This window comes from Sceloporus occidentalis, unplaced genomic scaffold, assembly GCF_023333645.1.
Source record: "Sceloporus occidentalis isolate IW3139 unplaced genomic scaffold, rSceOcc1.0.p SCAF_1, whole genome shotgun sequence".
Classification (NCBI taxonomy): Eukaryota; Metazoa; Chordata; class Lepidosauria; order Squamata; family Phrynosomatidae; genus Sceloporus; species Sceloporus occidentalis.
The window spans coordinates 105,465,078-105,483,413 of record NW_028316981.1 but is presented as its reverse complement, the minus strand read 5'-3'; the positions used below and the strand labels follow the sequence as shown (position 1 = coordinate 105,483,413).

Genomic DNA, 18,336 nt, shown 5'->3' with positions numbered 1-18,336 from the left:
GCAAACAACCTTTAAGCAGTAACCATCACAACATTCCTGTGAGGTAAATTAAGATGGCAGTGAAGCTCATGGGTTCGCTTTGGGCTAGTCACTGCATAGGTATTTGAAGCTTTGACATTGGTTCTAGTCCAGCACTTGAATTAGTATACAGTGGGAGGCATTCTTATAAGGTAGATTGTGCCCCAGCCCATTTAAAACTTTAAGGTTCATTTGATTTGTGCCTATAAGCTAATGCAGTTCTTTGAAGCCCAGGTGATGGGTGTAATCTGTAGCCAGTTCTGTTAGATATTGGTCTGCCATATTCTAGAACAGAAGAGCCACATCAGGCATTATAAATATATAACTGCTGCCAAAAAAGAAAAAGAAAGAACTACTGTATATACTCGACTATAAGTCGATCTCATGTATAACTCGAAGGCAGGTTTAGGGGCCAAAACGATGGATTTAGATCTGACCCATGGATAAGTCCAGAGTAGTTAGGTTCATGTAACAAAGGATCTAAAGGATGAAGCAAGGGAAAACAATGCCAAAGAACTTACAAAATTGCAGGAGGCATGACTGTTTGTGTTTACACTGAAGGACAGATAGATGAAACAATAGAGGAAGGTTAGTGTTTCCAGGAAGATTGCACTCTGGTGTTTCACCAGGGGATGGTTTCTATTTTTATGAGAGTTAAAGTACAGTGTTTACATTGACTCGTGAATAAGTCGACTCAGATTTTTGGGTCAATTTTTTAACTAAAATTTCTTGACTTATACATAAGTATCTATAGTACATGCCAAACAGGCCCTGCTCCCTGCCCCCAAGTTTTTTTATCTTATTTGTTGTTATTATTAACCACCTTCAACCGGCCTCTGAGGGAGAGAGAAGGCTGGCCCAGTTCCATCAGGGGCTAGCCTGAAGAAAGAGGCTCCTCCCTCCCCAACTGTCATCTTTCGGCCTCTGAGGGAGAGAGAAGGCTGGCCCAGTACCATCAGGGGCTAGCCTGAAGAAAGAGGCTCCTCCCTCCCCAACTGTCATCTTTCGGCCTCTGAGGGAGAGGGAAGGCTGGCCCAGTTCCATCAGGGGCTAGCCTGAAGAAAGAGGCTCCTCCCTCCCCAACTGTCATCTTTCGGCCTCTGAGGGAGAGAGAAGGCTGGCCCAGTACCATCAGGGGCTAGCCTGAAGAAAGAGGCTCCTCCCTCCCCAACTGTCATCTTTTGGCCTCTGAGGGAGAGAGAAGGCTGGCCCAGTTCCATCAGGGGCTAGCCTGAAGAAAGAGGCTCCTCCCTCCCCAACTGTCATCTTTCGGCCTCTGAGGGAGAGAGAAGGCTGGCCCAGTTCCATCAGGGGCTAGCCTGAAGAAAGAGGCTCCTCCCTCCCCAGCTGTCATCTTTCGGCCTCTGAGGGAGAGAGAAGGCTGGCCCAGTACCATCTGGGGCTAGCCTGAAGAAAGAGGCTCCTCCCTCCCCAGCTGTCATCTTTCGGCCTCTGAGGGAGAGAGAAGGCTGGCCCAGTACCATCAGGGGCTAGCCTGAAGAAAGAGGCTCCTCCTCCCTAGCTGTCATCTTTCGGCCTCTGAGGGAGAGAGAAGGCTGGCCCAGTACCATCTGGGGCTAGCCTGAAGAAAGAGGCTCCTCCCTCCTTAACTGTCATCTTTCGGCCTCTGAGGGAGAGAGTAGGCTGGCCCAGTTCCATCAGGGGCTAGCCTGAAGAAGAAGAGCCCTCCCTCCGGTCCATCTGCCTTGGTCCAGGCCTCAGAGGGAGAGAAGAATGCTGGACCTGATTCCCTCCCTCCCTCACCATTCTCTTCTCCTTTTGTGTCGTATCTTTTAGATTGTAAGCCTGTGGGCAGGGAACTGTCTGTTATCCCCTCTATTGTAAACCGCTCGGATTCCCAGTGATTGGGCGGTATATAAATAAAACCTATTATTATTATTATTATTCAAGTGGATCTCAACCCGTGGCATTCCTATAGATGAGATATCTCCCAGACTCCCTCTCCTCCCCTGTTCTGCTTAGTCCCTGCAAAGTCATACCCATGACCTCCTTAATAGAGTCCATCCACCTAGCATGTAACCTTCCCCTCTTTCTACTTCCCTCCACCTTTCCTAACACTATTGTTTTTTTTCCCAGTGAGTTATGCCTTCTCATGATGTCTCTGAAATACTGTATGACAGCCTCAGTTTTGTCATCTTGGCTTCCAGGGAGATTTCTGGCTCTATCTGTTCTAGAACCCATTTGTTTGTCTTTCTGTCTTATCCTGGTCCTCAATGTCTGCTATGCTTTTCTCCTCCACCACCAGGTAATGTAGTGTTTGGTGAGCCAATTACAGCCAGTCTTGGAACAGATGGAACACATTACTGGAGCAAAAATTGGGCAAAGGCTGCTGCATTTGTGACTTCCCCTCCTCTGAGTCCAGATCCAACAACCCCTGATTACATCAACTCTTTACTGGCAAGGTTGGTAATGACAAAAATGGGGAAACCTGCTGCCTCTCAAACCCATTCTTAACAAGAGCTGACTAATAAGATGCTTGCAGCCCAGGGGTTGCCACTGGTAGGATGTATATCCTTCTATCTATCTGTAATTTAAAAACAAAAACACTTCTTCTGACAAGTTAGTTCTGCATTGCAGAAGGACAGAGTTAATCACTGAAAATGTGTATTTGGTGGACTGACTATTTTCAAATTATTATTGACAAAGATTTTTGGCTTCTACAGCGCGTCCGTATTATACGCGGGCTCGCTATATGCAACTTTGAGCACACGTACTTAAGCCGTGGGGAGCAAGGGGCGGTGCATCCCATTCAGATGAATAGAGCATGTGCCAATGGCGTGTGTGCCCATGGCGCATGCGTGCCGCCGTGCCACCGTGCGCATGAGCCCCATTCAAATGAATGGGGCTCGAGCATAGGTGGAATTCGCCTTACGCGGGGGGGTCCGGAACGGATACCCCGCGTAAGGCAAGAGTCCACTGTACCTTCTTTGCTCAAAATAAAAGTGAGCTGTATTCAAAGTGGTGGCAGTTAAGAATGTTGACAACAGATGACGATGTTAAGTATTATCATCTGGGCTGAGATCAGGTGATGTTAAGGTCTTAATTCTATGGATTCAGAAATGTTCTCTTTCCCCCAAAGTACTTAAAAGAGGTAGCACTTCAGTTCCAGATGCAAACAAATCAGATGATAATCATCATCATCATCATCATCATCCGCCCGGATTGGTTCGCCACAGGGCGGTATATAAATAAAATGTATTAATAATACTACTACTAATAATAATAATAATAATTTATTTATACTCTTCTCTTCAGCCAAAAGGCTATCAGAGCGGCTTACAAATTGTTAATTAGACATTTAGACTTTTCCCTGCCCTCAGGATTACAAGAGAAGATAATAGAATTGTAGAGTTGGAAGAGACCACAAGGGCCATCCAGTACAACCCCCTGCCAAGCAGGAAATCATAATCAAAGCATCTCTGACTGATGGCCATCCAGACCTCCATGGAGACCCCACCACACTCTGAGGGAGTGTGTTCCAATGTTGAACAGCTCTTACTGTCAGAATGTTCCTCCTGAAGATGTGATGTTCCGAGTTCGAGCTTTTTCTGGTTAAGCATTCTGGTTAGGATCACAGATTCCTGAGATATGTACACAGATCTGTGGTTGTTTTCTCCACATACTGTGGATGGTATCCACATGTCTGTGTTCAGTCACATAAACAAGGTTGCACGACTGACTGGTGATTTCTTGTTTAATATAGTAGGTCCTGCCAGTACATATAAATATGTATAGGTGATGAAATACTTGGAGTCATAAAGGTGCAAACCAGTATTGATGATGGATGTTTTCAGGACAGTTTTGTCAGTAATCTCTATAGATATGAGGGTTGGCAGAGAACCATAATAGAAGACTTACTGTGGCTTTAATAAGACATTCCTAATGTGCTAGCAATGCATATCTTCCTTTGATTGTCACATGGTTAGTAGGAGATACCGGATGGAAATCAACCATAAATTGAATGAATATATGAATGGAAGTAACCAGTTTTGGCTAAACAAAATTCCAGGTTGGGAGTCCCAGTTGCTATCGTCTATTTCTTCTGTGTCCAGGTTCTGCATCCATTACCTTGTTTGTTTTGCAGGATCCTGGGCCATTGCCATTGCCACAATTGTAAATTAATATTTAAAATAGTAACTTGGCATCATTTCAAATTGAGGACTGTGGTGATGCGGTGATGGGGATCTTTACTCAGTAATGGCATGTCTTGAAAAACAAGGAGAAGGGAGCATTTAGCATTGAGGAATATTTACTGAACTGTATATTGGATGCATATAAACTGCATATAAAATTGGATGAATGGGCAGCTGTAAACTAGATTTTTTTAAAAAAAAAATATATACTGGGTTTTTCCCTATATGGGAAATGTGGCTATGCTCCTGGAAATGGGAATTAGTTGGTATGTACATCGTATCTTTCAAAGTATATGAGTTCACTGGAAACTTGAAAGCAATTGACTTAGCTAGATGTGAGTTGGATTGGAGCAGACTAGCAGGGAAAAATCATAAATGGTATAGTAGCAAGTGTTACATATTGTTATGTGTACATGGTGAGACAGTATACATATGTCCTTATATGATTCCTGTACTTTTCTGTGCAAGGAAAGGCACCACACCTGCTTCTCTTAAACTCAATACATACATTCTTGGCTACAGCTCTCAGGAGACTTGTCTGGAAGGAGTCTGTTTCTGCTTGCTTATGTGTGTTTTTAGTAGAACAAATCTGACTGACACAAATCTCTGTGCAGTAAACCAGACATATGGCACCAAATTATTAAGGGGAGATAGAGATTATCATTGGATTAGGACTTTGGTTCAGAGGCCCAGACTGAGGCCATGCGGCTCAACATCTCTTTGAAACAGAAAAATTAGACACAAGGTCCATCTGGAAGCCAAACAATCTCTCTAGTTTCCTTTCTTAATGTTTAGACAAGGCTTTAAGGATCTTTCTTTTTCTTCCTTAATTACCATGCATCCTTTCAACTCTGATTCCCTGGCAGCTAGCAGACGCCAGGAAGCAGGAAGTTTCCATGGAACTCTGTGCACAATCCTTGGTATGAACATTAGGCCATTAACTTTGTTTGTTGCTGCCCTCTAGAGTCACGAATGTACAAATATCCAGGGACAAAGAAACAGTGTTGTGGGCATTACATGAACTTTTAAACTTGTATGTTTTTTTAAACCTCTGAATAGACTTATTCTAATTTTAGTTGAAATTCTCTTTCATTCTATTATTTCTGCTTGCTGAGTGTAGATAATGAAATGTCAAAATATTGTATACATACAGCATGGCCAACAGATAATTGACCTTTTTCTTTTTCTCTTTCCCAGTGGGGACCTCCAAGTCTCTGGAAGTGCACATTGTACATTCAGTACAGCACAGAAAGCTATTGGAAAAGATAACTTTACAGCGATCCCAGAGGGAACCAATGGTATTGAGGAACGCATGTCAGTTATTTGGGACAAAGCAGTGGTAAGCATGGAGGTTAGGGGTGGGGGAAGTGGTATATCTGAGCTTATGGTGAAGCTGCTTTGTGGCTGCTTTTTTAAAATGAGTGAATGGGTCTTTATGAATCTGTCCATATGGAGTAAATTTGGGATGTGGATGTGTCTTTGGTCCTAATTCCCCAGACATATGACCCTTGGAAGGTTAACCCAAAAGGGCATGTGGCTCTTAGGCTGAAAAAACCTATCTACTGCCTAACTAATCCAACTGTATCTAAATGCAGTTTGTACAGCATCTAGAGATGTAATGTATAGACAGATGGCAGCTAGTTTAGTATATAAATTAATTTAATAAAATGCTTTTCAGTTTAATATGTTGTAATATGGTCTTTCCTTATTCATTCAAGTTCCAAATGACAGAAAATTGCAGTGATTAAGGATTGTGTTGTCAAAATACAGATTATTTAGAAAGCATAGATATCGTATGAGAGAGGCAGTGTGGTGTAGTGGTTTGAATGTTGGACTGTGACGCTGGAGGCCAGGGTTTGATTCCCCACTTGGCCATCTAAACCCACTGGGTGATCTTGGACAAGTCACACACTCCCAGCCGCAAAGGAAGGCAATGGCAAAACCTCTTCTGAAGAAATCTTGCCAATAAAACCCTATGATAGTGTCACCATAAGTCAGAAATGACCTGAAGGAATGCAAGTACAACAACAACAAGATATAGTATGACATCTTGTGCTGCAGTTCGTTCTAACTTTACCACTTGGAACTGGGTGGCTGTCAGTGGTAAAGAAATGGTCCTGAATTCTAGATTTGTCTGTTCACTCAGGATGTCCTATTTTAAATTACTAATTCCCACAGAGAGTATGAATAAGACACTGTAATCAGTTTTCTCCTCACAGTCAGATGTCTTCTAAAACTGCATTTTTTGAAGAGGGTTTGCTTGGGGCAGAAAGTTTTCTCCCACTCACCTTATTCCTGTCCCCCTGGCTATATAGTAGCCAGTAGGTGGGGAGGAATCTGAGCAAGGATTGTCAAAGCTATATTCTCTTTTGACTCACTCTTGCACACACCTCATACTTCAGTGGGTGGCATGCTGAGAGAGGATTGGGCTGTGAAGGCTATTGCCTTCCATGACTGATTCAGCTCTTCCCATTCCAGTGTAACATTGGGGTAGCCGAGCAAGAAGCCTCATCTTCTGCCTGTGTTCTTCTTGCTCAGCTGCCCCCCTCCTGCCTCGGTGGGGGCAGAGAATAGGTGAGACTAGGGATGGGCAAGAGTAATCCTCGAGTCAATTCGAAAACCAGGGAAAATACTGAGAAAGGGGCTTGAGGAGGATTCTCCTTGTCAGGTTTTCACTTGAGAAGCCAGTTTCTTATTTTTTTTCGCCTCAGATCTTTGAATGCTTTTTCCATCCTTACTGTTCACCAGAATGTATACAGCATCTGTGCAACTGTAGCTACCATTCCACTTCACAAGGATCTAACTAGAAAACAGCCGTACAGAATGACAGAGTTGGAACGGGCCTTGTTTCCCACTCTGTTTTCAGAAAAATAATGGACTAGACACTTCTTCAGAATGAAGAGGAATTGTTTCTTAACAGGAAAAGTTTCGGTTCAAAAATAGAAACTTTTAATAGCTGCTTGAAATATTAATATAGGCACCATTTTGTATAGATGTGTCTGCACCATAAAATCTGCCTGTCCTGTCTTCTTTTCCAGGCTACAGGGAAGATGGATGAAAATCAGTTTGTTGCTGTGACAAGCACCAACGCTGCCAAGATCTTCAGCATGTATCCAAGGAAGGGGAGAATTGCTGTGGGATCAGACAGTGACCTGGTCATATGGGATCCTGATGCAGTGAAAATTGTCTCTGCTAAAAGCCACCAGTCGGTAAGTCTTTTGCTGGTTAGGGAAGCATTAGATACTGTAACTATTTCAAAGCCTGAAGATAGCAGCTTAACATGTTGGAATCAATGAATTGTCCTCTGTGAATGTGAATGTACAAATCAAAGTGTCAAATGCTACGTCTGTATTTAGATGCCTCCCCTTCATCTTCTAGCATGCAATAAATAATCATCTGACTAGAAAGACAGATGTTAAAAAGGTTGATTATCCACCTCATAATTTTCTCTATTTTTTAAAGTCAGGGTGAGAGATTCCAATTTGGAGAACAAGTTTTTTCTCACGTCTATAATTTCAGTTAGAGTAAACTGTCATCAGAATTTGAACACTTGGTTTTCATCCCAGCTACTCATGATGCATGTCCTTAACTCTGAGGTCAGAGTATTCATTTGTTCCTAGCAAAAGGCTTGAATCTTTATATTTTATTTTATTGTCCTTGATCTAAAGTCTCTCTCAGTTCAGGTATTTCTGACAATCTGGGCCTGATGCATTCTTTAATAAGACATAATTTCTGCTCTTGCTAGCAGACTTGAGTGCTGTGATGTTTCAGTATTTGTATGTCAAGGCTGAGCCTTTGTCCTAAAAGGGATTGTGCTTGGAACTTAATGAGTATGTTGATTTATGTGTGTTGTAGGTAGCTGAATACAACATCTTTGAAGGAATGGAGCTGCGTGGAGTCCCACTGGTTGTCATTTGCCAGGGAAAGATAATGCTGGAGGATGGCAACCTTCACGTGACACAAGGGACAGGACGTTTCATTCCTGGTACCCCTTTCTCAGACTATGTCTACAAGCGCATCAAAGCAAGGAGGAAGGTAAAATAAATGAACCTGGATTGGAATAACTCCTTTGGGGAATTAACAGACAGTGCCACCTCATTTAGCAAAAGCTCCTTTTCTTATATGGTTTGGGTCCCGATTACCTGAAAGACTGTCTCTCCCCATAAGAACCTGCCCAGGGTTTGAGATTCTTGGGAGAAGGCTCTTGGTCCCACCACTTCTCCCAAGTTTTGGTACCTGTGGGAAGCTATGCTGGCTTCCTGTTTGTTTTTCCTTCCACAGGCAAGCAAAGACCATATTTAAACAGCCTTTTGACTATTAGCCGATTATTGTAGAAGGAATTTTCATGGAGAGTGATGCACTGTCCCCCGTCAGCTATATTTTAAACTGTTTAGATGAGAAATACTTCTAATACTTCTGTTCATTCTGGATATGTAAGGAATTGCTAGAGATGCTGTTGCGAGGACTTACATGAACTGCAAGCTTAAAAGCTTCTGCTGCTTGTTAGGGAAGCCAGTATATTGCTGCCACTATTATTTCCCTCTCTTCTCTCTGACAGATGGCAGAAATGCATGCTGTGCCAAGGGGCATGTATGATGGGCCTGTGTTTGATTTGACCACCACGCCTAAGGGGGGCACTCCTGCAGGGTCCACTCGGGGGTCCCCTACCAGGCAGACCCCCCCAGTAAGGAATCTTCACCAGTCTGGATTTAGTTTATCAGGTATGTGTGATGTGTGAGCAGGTGGTGTACTGACTGAAGCACTTTGAGCCCCAAGGCAACCTAAAAGTTCCCATTGCAATTGAAGTAGCCAGGATACTTGGCTTCTTCAGAATTAGCAGCACCACAGCTGACTGGTGAAGCTCAGATCTGTGCTGTGCTTTTGTGGTAGAAGAAAATGGGATATACTTACAGTGGCTTTTCACAGTGTTGTTATGATAAAACCACTGTTGGCTTTCATTCCCTAGTCTCTGTATCGGACAATCATGACATCAGTGGCAGGAATGAAAAGCCTTAGTGAAGTGCTGTTAATTATTGTAGAATGTGTGACTGTCACCTGCTTGCTGTACAATTTATCCTGGCTCTTCCTTTGGTGGGCTAGAGGAATATTTCCAGAGCTAGCCACTGATATCTTTGCCTAAACAAATGTGTTAAGAATTAATATGCACAGAATTCCCATCCCCATCCCTTTAGAGTAATCTGAATGAACACAGAATGGCCTTAGGTTTATTGCCACATGAAGAATCATTTCTAATTTCTTTTTCTCACTCTTCGCTTTCCTCCTTGTGTATTCACTGCAGGTACCCAGATTGATGAAGGTATTCGCTCAGCAAGCAAACGCATAGTAGCACCCCCAGGAGGCCGTTCCAATATCACATCTCTGAGTTAAGCACCCAGTAATTGAAAAAGGGAAAGGGGGAAACCATTATTTGAGAAAACTAAGCAATGGTACCTTGCTATTTAAGAAAGAGCAGTGGAAAAGAGTTTGGATTTTGAAGAATCAATAAGCCTCAAGCCTTATGTTTCATAACTGCTACTCGCTACCTAGCTTTAAAAAATATTGCGGGTTTTCTTTTTTGTTTATTCATAGCCTTAATATTTTTCCCATTTTTTTTACATGCATGCAAATCTGACAGGTGACTAAGTTAAAAGTATGTAATTGTACATGGTGAGTGCTTGTGTGATGACACATTGTAAGAAGGGGATTGGAGAAAGGCAGGAAACTAATGACATGAGCAAGCTGTTTAGCCAGGTTACTTGGGCAGAATCAACCAAGCAGTCTAGTATTGGGGGAAGGGTGGGGACGGAAGGAGGTAGGGCAGGGTAGTGGGAGGTGGATGGGGGGACCAAGTAGATCTGTGTATTGTGTCCATGTTTTTCTGTTTTCTCTCAATGCTGACAAGACATAGTTGCCTCTGAGCACTACATGAGGCCATTGGAAAGCTCAGCCATCTTTGTGCTGGCTCTGTTGTATCACCTCTTCCTGTTAGAGATTTTATTACTTCGTACATTTTATTGAATAAAAAATTGAAAGACATGTTCTTTCTAATTGATTTGCTGTGACTAGGTAATATTACTTTTTCAGTTCTCAAAATAAATCATTTCGTTTGTTTCCACTCAGTTTGGGAAGGATAAATAGAAAGGATGTAGCTCTGAATATCCAGGAAATAAATACTGAATTAGTTTAGGATTGATCTGCTTCTCAGTTTCCAGTGACCATCACCTCTACTTCCTTTTATACCACATAAACAGGTTAGTGATCTGATCAGGGAAGATGTAGCATCATGAATGCTTTTTCAGCAACATATGCTAATGACCTTCAAGAGATTTCCTTTCTACTCTGAACTGTGGCTGAGTGAAACAGAGCCCTTACATGGAAAGGTTTTGAATCGGTATGGTTAATAACCGTGGCCTGCTGGTATAATGACTTTGAATGTAGGCAAAGGTATATCCAGCACACAAAAACCTGTATATGTCTTGAATTCAACAGTGCCATATGCACTAGTTTACTTGTGTCCACCACCATACATTAGCAACTGTGGCACCTGTATGCCTTGTATAGTCGACAGTGGCAGGTTCACTGTGAGCCCATGGTAATTGTATTTGATATGATTAAGTAACTGCTTTCAGTTTTTAAGTACCCAATCTCCAACTGTATTAAAACATCTACATAAACTCCAACCATGTTAAAACATATCCTTATTTATACCAAATTTTCTTGCTGTCAACTTTTGTTAAAAATTTTAAAAGAAGTATTGAAAAAGATATTCAGTGAATTTCATAGGTAAATATTAATAAGCATATAATATCTGTGTGAAAGAATGAAGAAGACATTTAAGCTTCCATCAGTCACAGGCTGTCATAATTTTAAATGGTAATTTTGTTGGATCGGACCAAATGAATTTGAGACCATGTCTTTCCACTGGAGCTAATGATAAAGGCATTCCATGTGAGAAACAGCAGTAGGTGACTATTCCATTTCAGCACCTGAATCCATGTCTCTGGAAGGGTTCTGTCCTGGGCCCATTCAACATCTTTATCAATGACGTGGATGATAGAATTGGGGGCATACTTATCAAATTTGCAGATGACACAAAATTAGGAGGAGTAGCTAATACCCCAGAGGACAGGATCAAAATTCAAAATGACTTTAACAGATTAGAAAGCTCTGCCAATGTTAACAAAATGAATTTCAACACGGAGAAATGTAAGGTACTGCACTTACGGTGGAAAAGTGAAATGCACAGATATAGGATGGGGGACACCTGGCTAAACGAGTCGACATGTGAAACGGATCTGGGAATCCAAGTAGACCACAAATTGAACATGAGTCAACAGCGCGGTGCGGCAGCTAACAAGGCCAATGCAATTTTAGGCAGCATCAATAGAAGTATAAAGGGAAGTAGTGCCACTGTATTCTGCTCTGGTCAAACCCCACCTGGAATATTGTGTCCAGTTCTGGGCACCACCATTTTAAAAAGGATGTTGAGAAATTGGAGCGTGTCCAAAGGAGAGCGACTAAAATGGTGAAGGGTGTGGAAACCATGCCCTATGAGGAACGACTTTGGGAGCTGAGGATGTTTAGCCTGGAGAAGAGAAGGTTAAGAAGTGATATGATAGCCCTGTTTAAATATTTGAAGGGATGTCATATTGAGGAGAGAGCTAGCTTGTTTTCTGCTGCTTCAGAGAATAGGACCCGGAGCAATGGATGCAAGCTACAGGAAAAGAGATTCCACCTCAACATTAGGAGGAACTTCCTGACAATAAGGGCTGTTCGACAGTGGAACACACTTCCTCAGAGTGTAGTGGAGTCTACTTCCTTGGAGGCCTTTAAACAGAGGCTGGATGCCCATCTGTCGGAGATGCTTTGATTGAGAGTTCCTGCATGGCAGGGGGTTGGACTTAATGGCCCTTGTGGTCTCTTCCAACTCTATGATTATATTAAAGAAGTGGGCACAAATACCCATCTCTAGCACATGGGGGCAGGGAGATCTGGTCCAACCACATAACTTAAGCTACACTGCAGTAGAAAACAGCCTGGATCCATCATGCTGTTCAGACAGATATTCTGTATCAAGTTAACTGATAGCATGGAGGTGCAGAGGTTGACAAGTTTTAGGAGGACCCCATCCATACTGTTGATCTACTTGACATTGGGGATGCACTCTAGTTCCCAGCCAGATTCAGTAAAGTTTGGTCCTGAACTAAGCGTCACTAGGGGAACTACCACCAACTGGAGCCATAACCTGAAATATTGCAGGTTGGAGTATATGTTTCTGCAGTCACATAGGGGAATTCATCACATTCTAGGCTAGTAATTGCCACTATAGATATGTTTTATTTTCATAAGCACCAGGCAAACAGACTGGCATGTGTGAGGCAGGATGAATAGTTTGGCCTGTATGGGGTCTAGGGCTGTCCTAGTATGAACAGTTTATTTTATATACTGACTTTCTCCCAGAGTGGAACACAAGGTCACTCACTGAATCAGCTAAAAAAATATTAAAATTTAAAGACAATTAAAATGATCAGATTAAAACAATAGATTATATGTGCAAACATTCGTAATGAACTACCTGGACTAACCTGCCAGTTCTCTACAGCAATTGGTACAAAACAGATGCCTCACTCTTGGTGTCCTGCTAACAACTGGCTGGTGTTTCAGTATGGTTAGCCCATGTTATGATCAGAATTATGTATACTTTCAAAAATCTACATTAGATTTGATTGTCTATTCTTATTATGCAAATATGAGTACATTTACTTAGTCTGCTTACAGATAAAAGAAAGAGGATCGCCTCTTTCTTTGGGGCTTGTTTAACATGTAAAAGTATTCCTGGAGTGTATCAGTTCAGACAGCAGGTAGAAGACCAGAACATAAATGCTTTCCATGTAACTGTTGAACATAAAAAACTAGATGCCAGCATAATTGCCTCAATTACCTGGTGATATGTATGTGTGTGCACATAGATGTACATATGGTTTTGCTAGATATGCTAAATCAAGTTAATGTGTGTACTTCCATACAGAATTGTGCAACATTTCTTGTTCCAGTTATTCATATCTTCAGGAATCTTCCTGTTCACATTCCTAGAACTATTCCTATTCAGTGAAGAACAGTTCATTTTTGGAACTGGAAGCTATTCTACTGTGTAATTCCACAAGGAACTGTGCAGTGCTTTGGTTTCTAGTTCCAGAGGGGAACTAGTAAAATATTTTAGAATTACACCATGGTTAATGTTGTTGCATGCTGTATCCCTTCTCCTTTTGAAGCATTCCAACAATGGTGCATCTTGTCCCATCAAGGCTTTCATCCATATGATTTTAAGTGAATAATTTGTCATTTGTCACTGACATTCAATAGAAGAGGAAATAAAATCCAATTGAAATTATTTAAAAAAGAGAGAGGGAGGAGGAAATGATGTGTATGATGCTAGCATTCACGCATAGTTGTACGTATTTGTTGTAGACTATACAGAAAAAAAGTGATGCTTACATTTTTGTTAAAGGTGGCTTTTCACATTCCTTCCTATGCAGTATTCCCTAAAGTCTAACATTAATACATTTAAGGTATAAATAATGAACACTGAGTGCCACATGCATTTCAACAAAAGCAAGCTAAAATGTGCATTCACGCCAATTGACAAATGGTACTCTAGAAATACTTACTTAACTGTAGCTGGATTAATGGAATGGAACAAATATTACAGATATTTATGGGAAATGTCTGGAAAAATTTGGCCAGTGTAATCTGCATATCCATGAATTAGGCTGTAAATCTGGTGCTACAGGCCTTGTGTATAAAAGGGTGTGCTGTGACTCTTTGCTGCCCTCTTCTGTGCTAGATTGGTGTTTATTGCAAACCAAAGTCTTCAGTACTGTTACATGGTTGTGGCAGAGAGGGGAAGGCATCCTTAGCATGAATTCACTTACTGAAATAAAATATTTCTTTATTGTTTGGGGTTTTGCTTTTGTTTTTACTTGTTCACACATTTATGCTAATTCTTGGTAAAATGGATTCTTTCTCCTGGTACATAATAAAGGGCTAGCAGAATAGACTATGCTGTACCACTTAAAAGTTCCAGATAGGAGGCAACGTTTTTAATGATTCTTGAAAAAATGTTGTGCAAAGAAGATCTAGCCACATTTCCCCCCTGCCGCCTGTGCTAGCTGTCATCTTATAGTGTCTTTTTGTTAACATTGGGGAGGCATTTGGCATTGATGTGTTGCATGTGTAGAAGCCTAGCCTTATGTCTGTTTTATGCTATACAAGTATAGCACTTTGATACCATTTCAACTGCCATGCCTCTTAGTATCCTGGGATTTGTCATTTGGTGAAGTTCTTAGAATTACCTAGCCAAGGAGTATATGTACTTCACCAAAATAGAAATCCAGGGATTTCATAGGATACAACCTTGGCCATTAAAGTAGTCTCCAGGTGCTATAATTGTATAGAATGAAAGAGGTCTTAGAACAGTGGTTTCCAAATGTTGGTTTTTGAGGTGTTTTGGACTTCAACTCCCAGAAGCACCACCCAGCTTGGTGAACAGCTAGGAATTCTGAGAGTTGAAGTCCAAAATATTTAGAGAACCGAAGTTTGGGAACCACTGTCTTGGAGAAAGTGGACCACTGTGTTTATCTTAGTATATTTAATACTTAATATTATAGTAGTCACAATAAAACTACTAATAAGAGAGTGTCTGATTCTCTGAAGTAAATATTTTGATTCTATCTTACACTGGATTTGCACTAAGAAAAAAGCACTTCTACTTCTACATGGCAGAGCTCTCCATTTACCTACTGCAGCCTTATTGATGCATATTGTATACTGACCTCTTGTTCAAGGGGTGTGGAGCTGACCTGGATGGCAGCATGGGGAGGGGAGAGAGACAGGTAAAAACCAAGTCCCTGCCGTGTGCAAGCAGAAAGGATTTCTGCTCATGCAAAGGCACAGCAGGATACAAGCCTGTATATATGTGTGTCAAATCACTTGTCAACTTATGGCAGCCCCATGAATTTCATAAGGTTTTCTTAAGTGGTGAATACCCAGAGTTCCATCCTCTGAAATATAACCTAAAGTACCTGGTGTTCATTGGCAAGCGCCTATCCAAATATGAACCAGGACTGATCCTGCTTAGCTTCCAAGATCAGACAGGATCTGGCATCTTTGGGGTATTTAGACATAGATATTTAATGACAGATTTCTTGCAGCTATAGCTTTAGTTGAAAGAAAAGAAGTTTGCATGGCCTTGGAATTTGGGCCCTCGACTTATGTGTGAGCAGCAAAGGAGGGATATAATGGGGGTGCCTGTGGCGCACACTTGCACACACCCACTGGTATATGCTGCCATTCAAGCCTATGGCGCTTGAATAGTGGCAAGATTTCATTTTCGCGGTGTATGTGTGTCTGGAACAGATCCCCTGTAAAAACAGAGGGGCGACTGTAATCTGTCCTTACATATGGGAGAACTTGAGATAATGCATTGGTAATTCTCGGGCAGCCCAAGAGTTAGTGTTGAGCATTACAACTAAGTACATCTCTGAGGCTGGAACTAAACGTTATTACTAAAGCTTGCTGCTGCCAAAATCTGCAGCCTCATTGTCTTTTCTCTGCCCTGGCAAGATGCATGATGTATATTATGAGTTTCCCCACCCCAGTAAACAGCTGCCAACTGAATGGGTAGGGAATTGGTCATGCAATGTTGCATCCCATTTTGAATCAGTACTGCTGTTCTGGAGGAGGTGCAGTGCGGCACAGTTCCATAGTATGATGAGCTTCCTTCTGTTTTTCCATAATTAGGTTTATGTGAAATAAAGTAACTGATGAATAGCAGCTTTGCTTAAGGACCAGGGTGAAGCATTTTATCAAACAAAAGATAAGATGGACAAGGGCAGAGGTGGCTCAAGTTAGGTGCAGCTATTCTCCAAATGAACTCTGATATCATTCAGGACAAAAATACTGTACTAATTTCTCCATTGGACTGATAGATTTGGACAATTTCAAAGCTACCTTTGTCTGAAATTTAAGTTAGGATACAGAAGTGTAGAGTTCTTCTTCACACAAATGCTGAAACTGGCATACTATTACGACTAATGCCATAATTCTTTATTACAATCTACATTATGGATCGTTACTTAGCTACATAGAAGAATCACTAAGTTAGTGAATTGTGAAGACCCTGGCAAGAGTCCTGATGAACATAGAAGAGTGCTGCTACAAATTGGCACTTCCTAGCAGGTGTCTCAATGTATATTGGGTCCTTTTGTGCATCCCTCCCATTGTACCTTGGTCCCAATTTTGTTGGATCCTCGATGTAGTAATGTAACAGCAGCCCCTTGTTAAATATGAATGTTGAGGAACTACAATATGATTTCCCATAGATGTAAGTCCACTTACAAAGACAAAGCACTGAGTTCCACTATGAATTACTAAATGATACAAGATTAGATGACTGAAGACTCCTCCGGGATTGCAACAACTGCAACATGCTGCATATACACAAAACTATTAGAAATTGGGATGCTAAAGTCAGTGCTTGTACTGCACACCATAATCACCTAAAATGGTGCAGCTAAAAGTTAGCCATTTGTGCATTCAGATGCAAGTCATCCTGGGACCGGGTAATGTATATGTATGGCTGAATTGCTCCACAGAAAAAGCCACCCTTCATTCCTCATGAAAGGTTGACTTGTCTCTAATCCTAGCCAATGTAGAGTGCACACAGTGTTTGGCTGTTGTTTTTTTAATTGGGAGTTGTAGGACTTTGGGGACTGGTGACAAACCCCTGTTCTACCATTTCTGTACCTCAGTAATTGTAACAAAAATAACCATGTTGCCAAAAGATCTGAAACTATAACCTTGCAAAGTGCTGCAATACAAACAGCAGAAAAGGGTGGTAGTGGTGGTGTTTCCAATTATAGAGTAGGCAGGGATTAGTAGATGTCAGCAGCTGACCTAAGCAAGCAAGAATGCAGGAAGGGCTAAAATGTTCCAGCAAAAAACTAGGCTGGACTACTGCTGTCCATACTCCGTTTTCTTTTTCAAGGAGATAATTCTTTGACAGAACCTTTTGGCTGCAACATTGTGTTCCTCCATTAACCAATTAGCTCACACCACACCTAGAGCAGGCCAGCCAAGTGAAACAGTGACACTTCAAAAGCCTGTAGACTGGGACACTGGATTGCTGCATGTCTTCAGAAGTCTGCCTTGTCCATGTACCAGGCTTTTCAAAATATTGGCACAACAGATCTGTATACATTAATACAACAAACTTGTATTTTAAAAAAAAAAGAGTCAGCAGATGTAAGAGTCATATAGAAAGTTTAATAGACCATGTTTATAAAACAGAAGAGGAAAAATGCCCAGTATTACTTTTTGAGACAATTATTAAGCTTAAGAACATATACTATGGATAAATTGCCTTCACCACCTCCCTGTATGAAAGAAAATGGCGAAAACTAACCCTATTTGTTTTGTGAGACATGGAACTAGCCAGATTAAAACAGCTACTATTTATTGCTGTACAGAAAACTACCCTGTGTGTGTATGTTGTGATCCTACTCTACAGTGCTGAACCCAAATTCCTCGCTCAGATTTTATTTCTTGTTTGGAAATGACAAGTGATCAAAATTGTGTACAAGAATCCTGAAGTCCCTTTTATGAATACAGTTTTAAACAATTATATTTCATAAATACAGTTTATGATTTCTTAAAGTCTTAAGGACCAAAATAGTCAGCAGCTCCGGTCCTCTCAAGTCTAAACAGTTAAATCCACTGTAGCCAATGGAACGCAACTAACATAATATGACTTCCCATTCCCACTGCTAGTGTTTGCTGCACTGTTCAAACATCTTCCTAGCACTCCAGACTAGATTTTGACAGCTCTAGATGGCGCTAGCAGCAGGGAATTATCAGCTCTCGGTCCCACTGATGGCAACCAACCTCTCAGCAGAATTACACAATTGGATCTGTTGACTCTTAAAAGTTCTAGGTTAATACAGTGGTTACAGTGTACTAAGGCCAGCATCCTGTGGCTTGCTTGTGCATAACTGCATCTTATGCATTCTTAAGTCCTGCTTTAGATGGGTATGAACAGTTCATTCACTTACCCTTTCATTCCATCCAGATACCTCGCACTGCACCACAGCTCACAAGCCCTGGCAGC

At 41.5% G+C, this 18,336-nt stretch overlaps 1 protein-coding gene across 2 annotated transcripts in view; it reads left to right on the top strand.

Moving 5' to 3' along the window:
* The window catches only part of DPYSL3 (dihydropyrimidinase like 3), a 91,160-nt gene extending 80,952 nt beyond the window's left edge, over positions 1-10,208 (top strand). For both annotated transcript variants that reach the window (XM_089531489.1, XM_089531495.1), the window contains exons 9-14: positions 2,285-2,441; positions 5,370-5,511; positions 7,211-7,381; positions 8,028-8,207; positions 8,731-8,893; positions 9,472-10,208. In XM_089531489.1, the coding sequence (XP_089387615.1) occupies positions 2,285-2,441; positions 5,370-5,511; positions 7,211-7,381; positions 8,028-8,207; positions 8,731-8,893; positions 9,472-9,560 (902 nt within the window). In that variant the 3' untranslated portion in view covers positions 9,561-10,208. The remainder of the gene's footprint in view (positions 1-2,284; positions 2,442-5,369; positions 5,512-7,210; positions 7,382-8,027; positions 8,208-8,730; positions 8,894-9,471) is intronic.
* Positions 10,209-18,336: the final 8,128 nt, after the last annotated feature.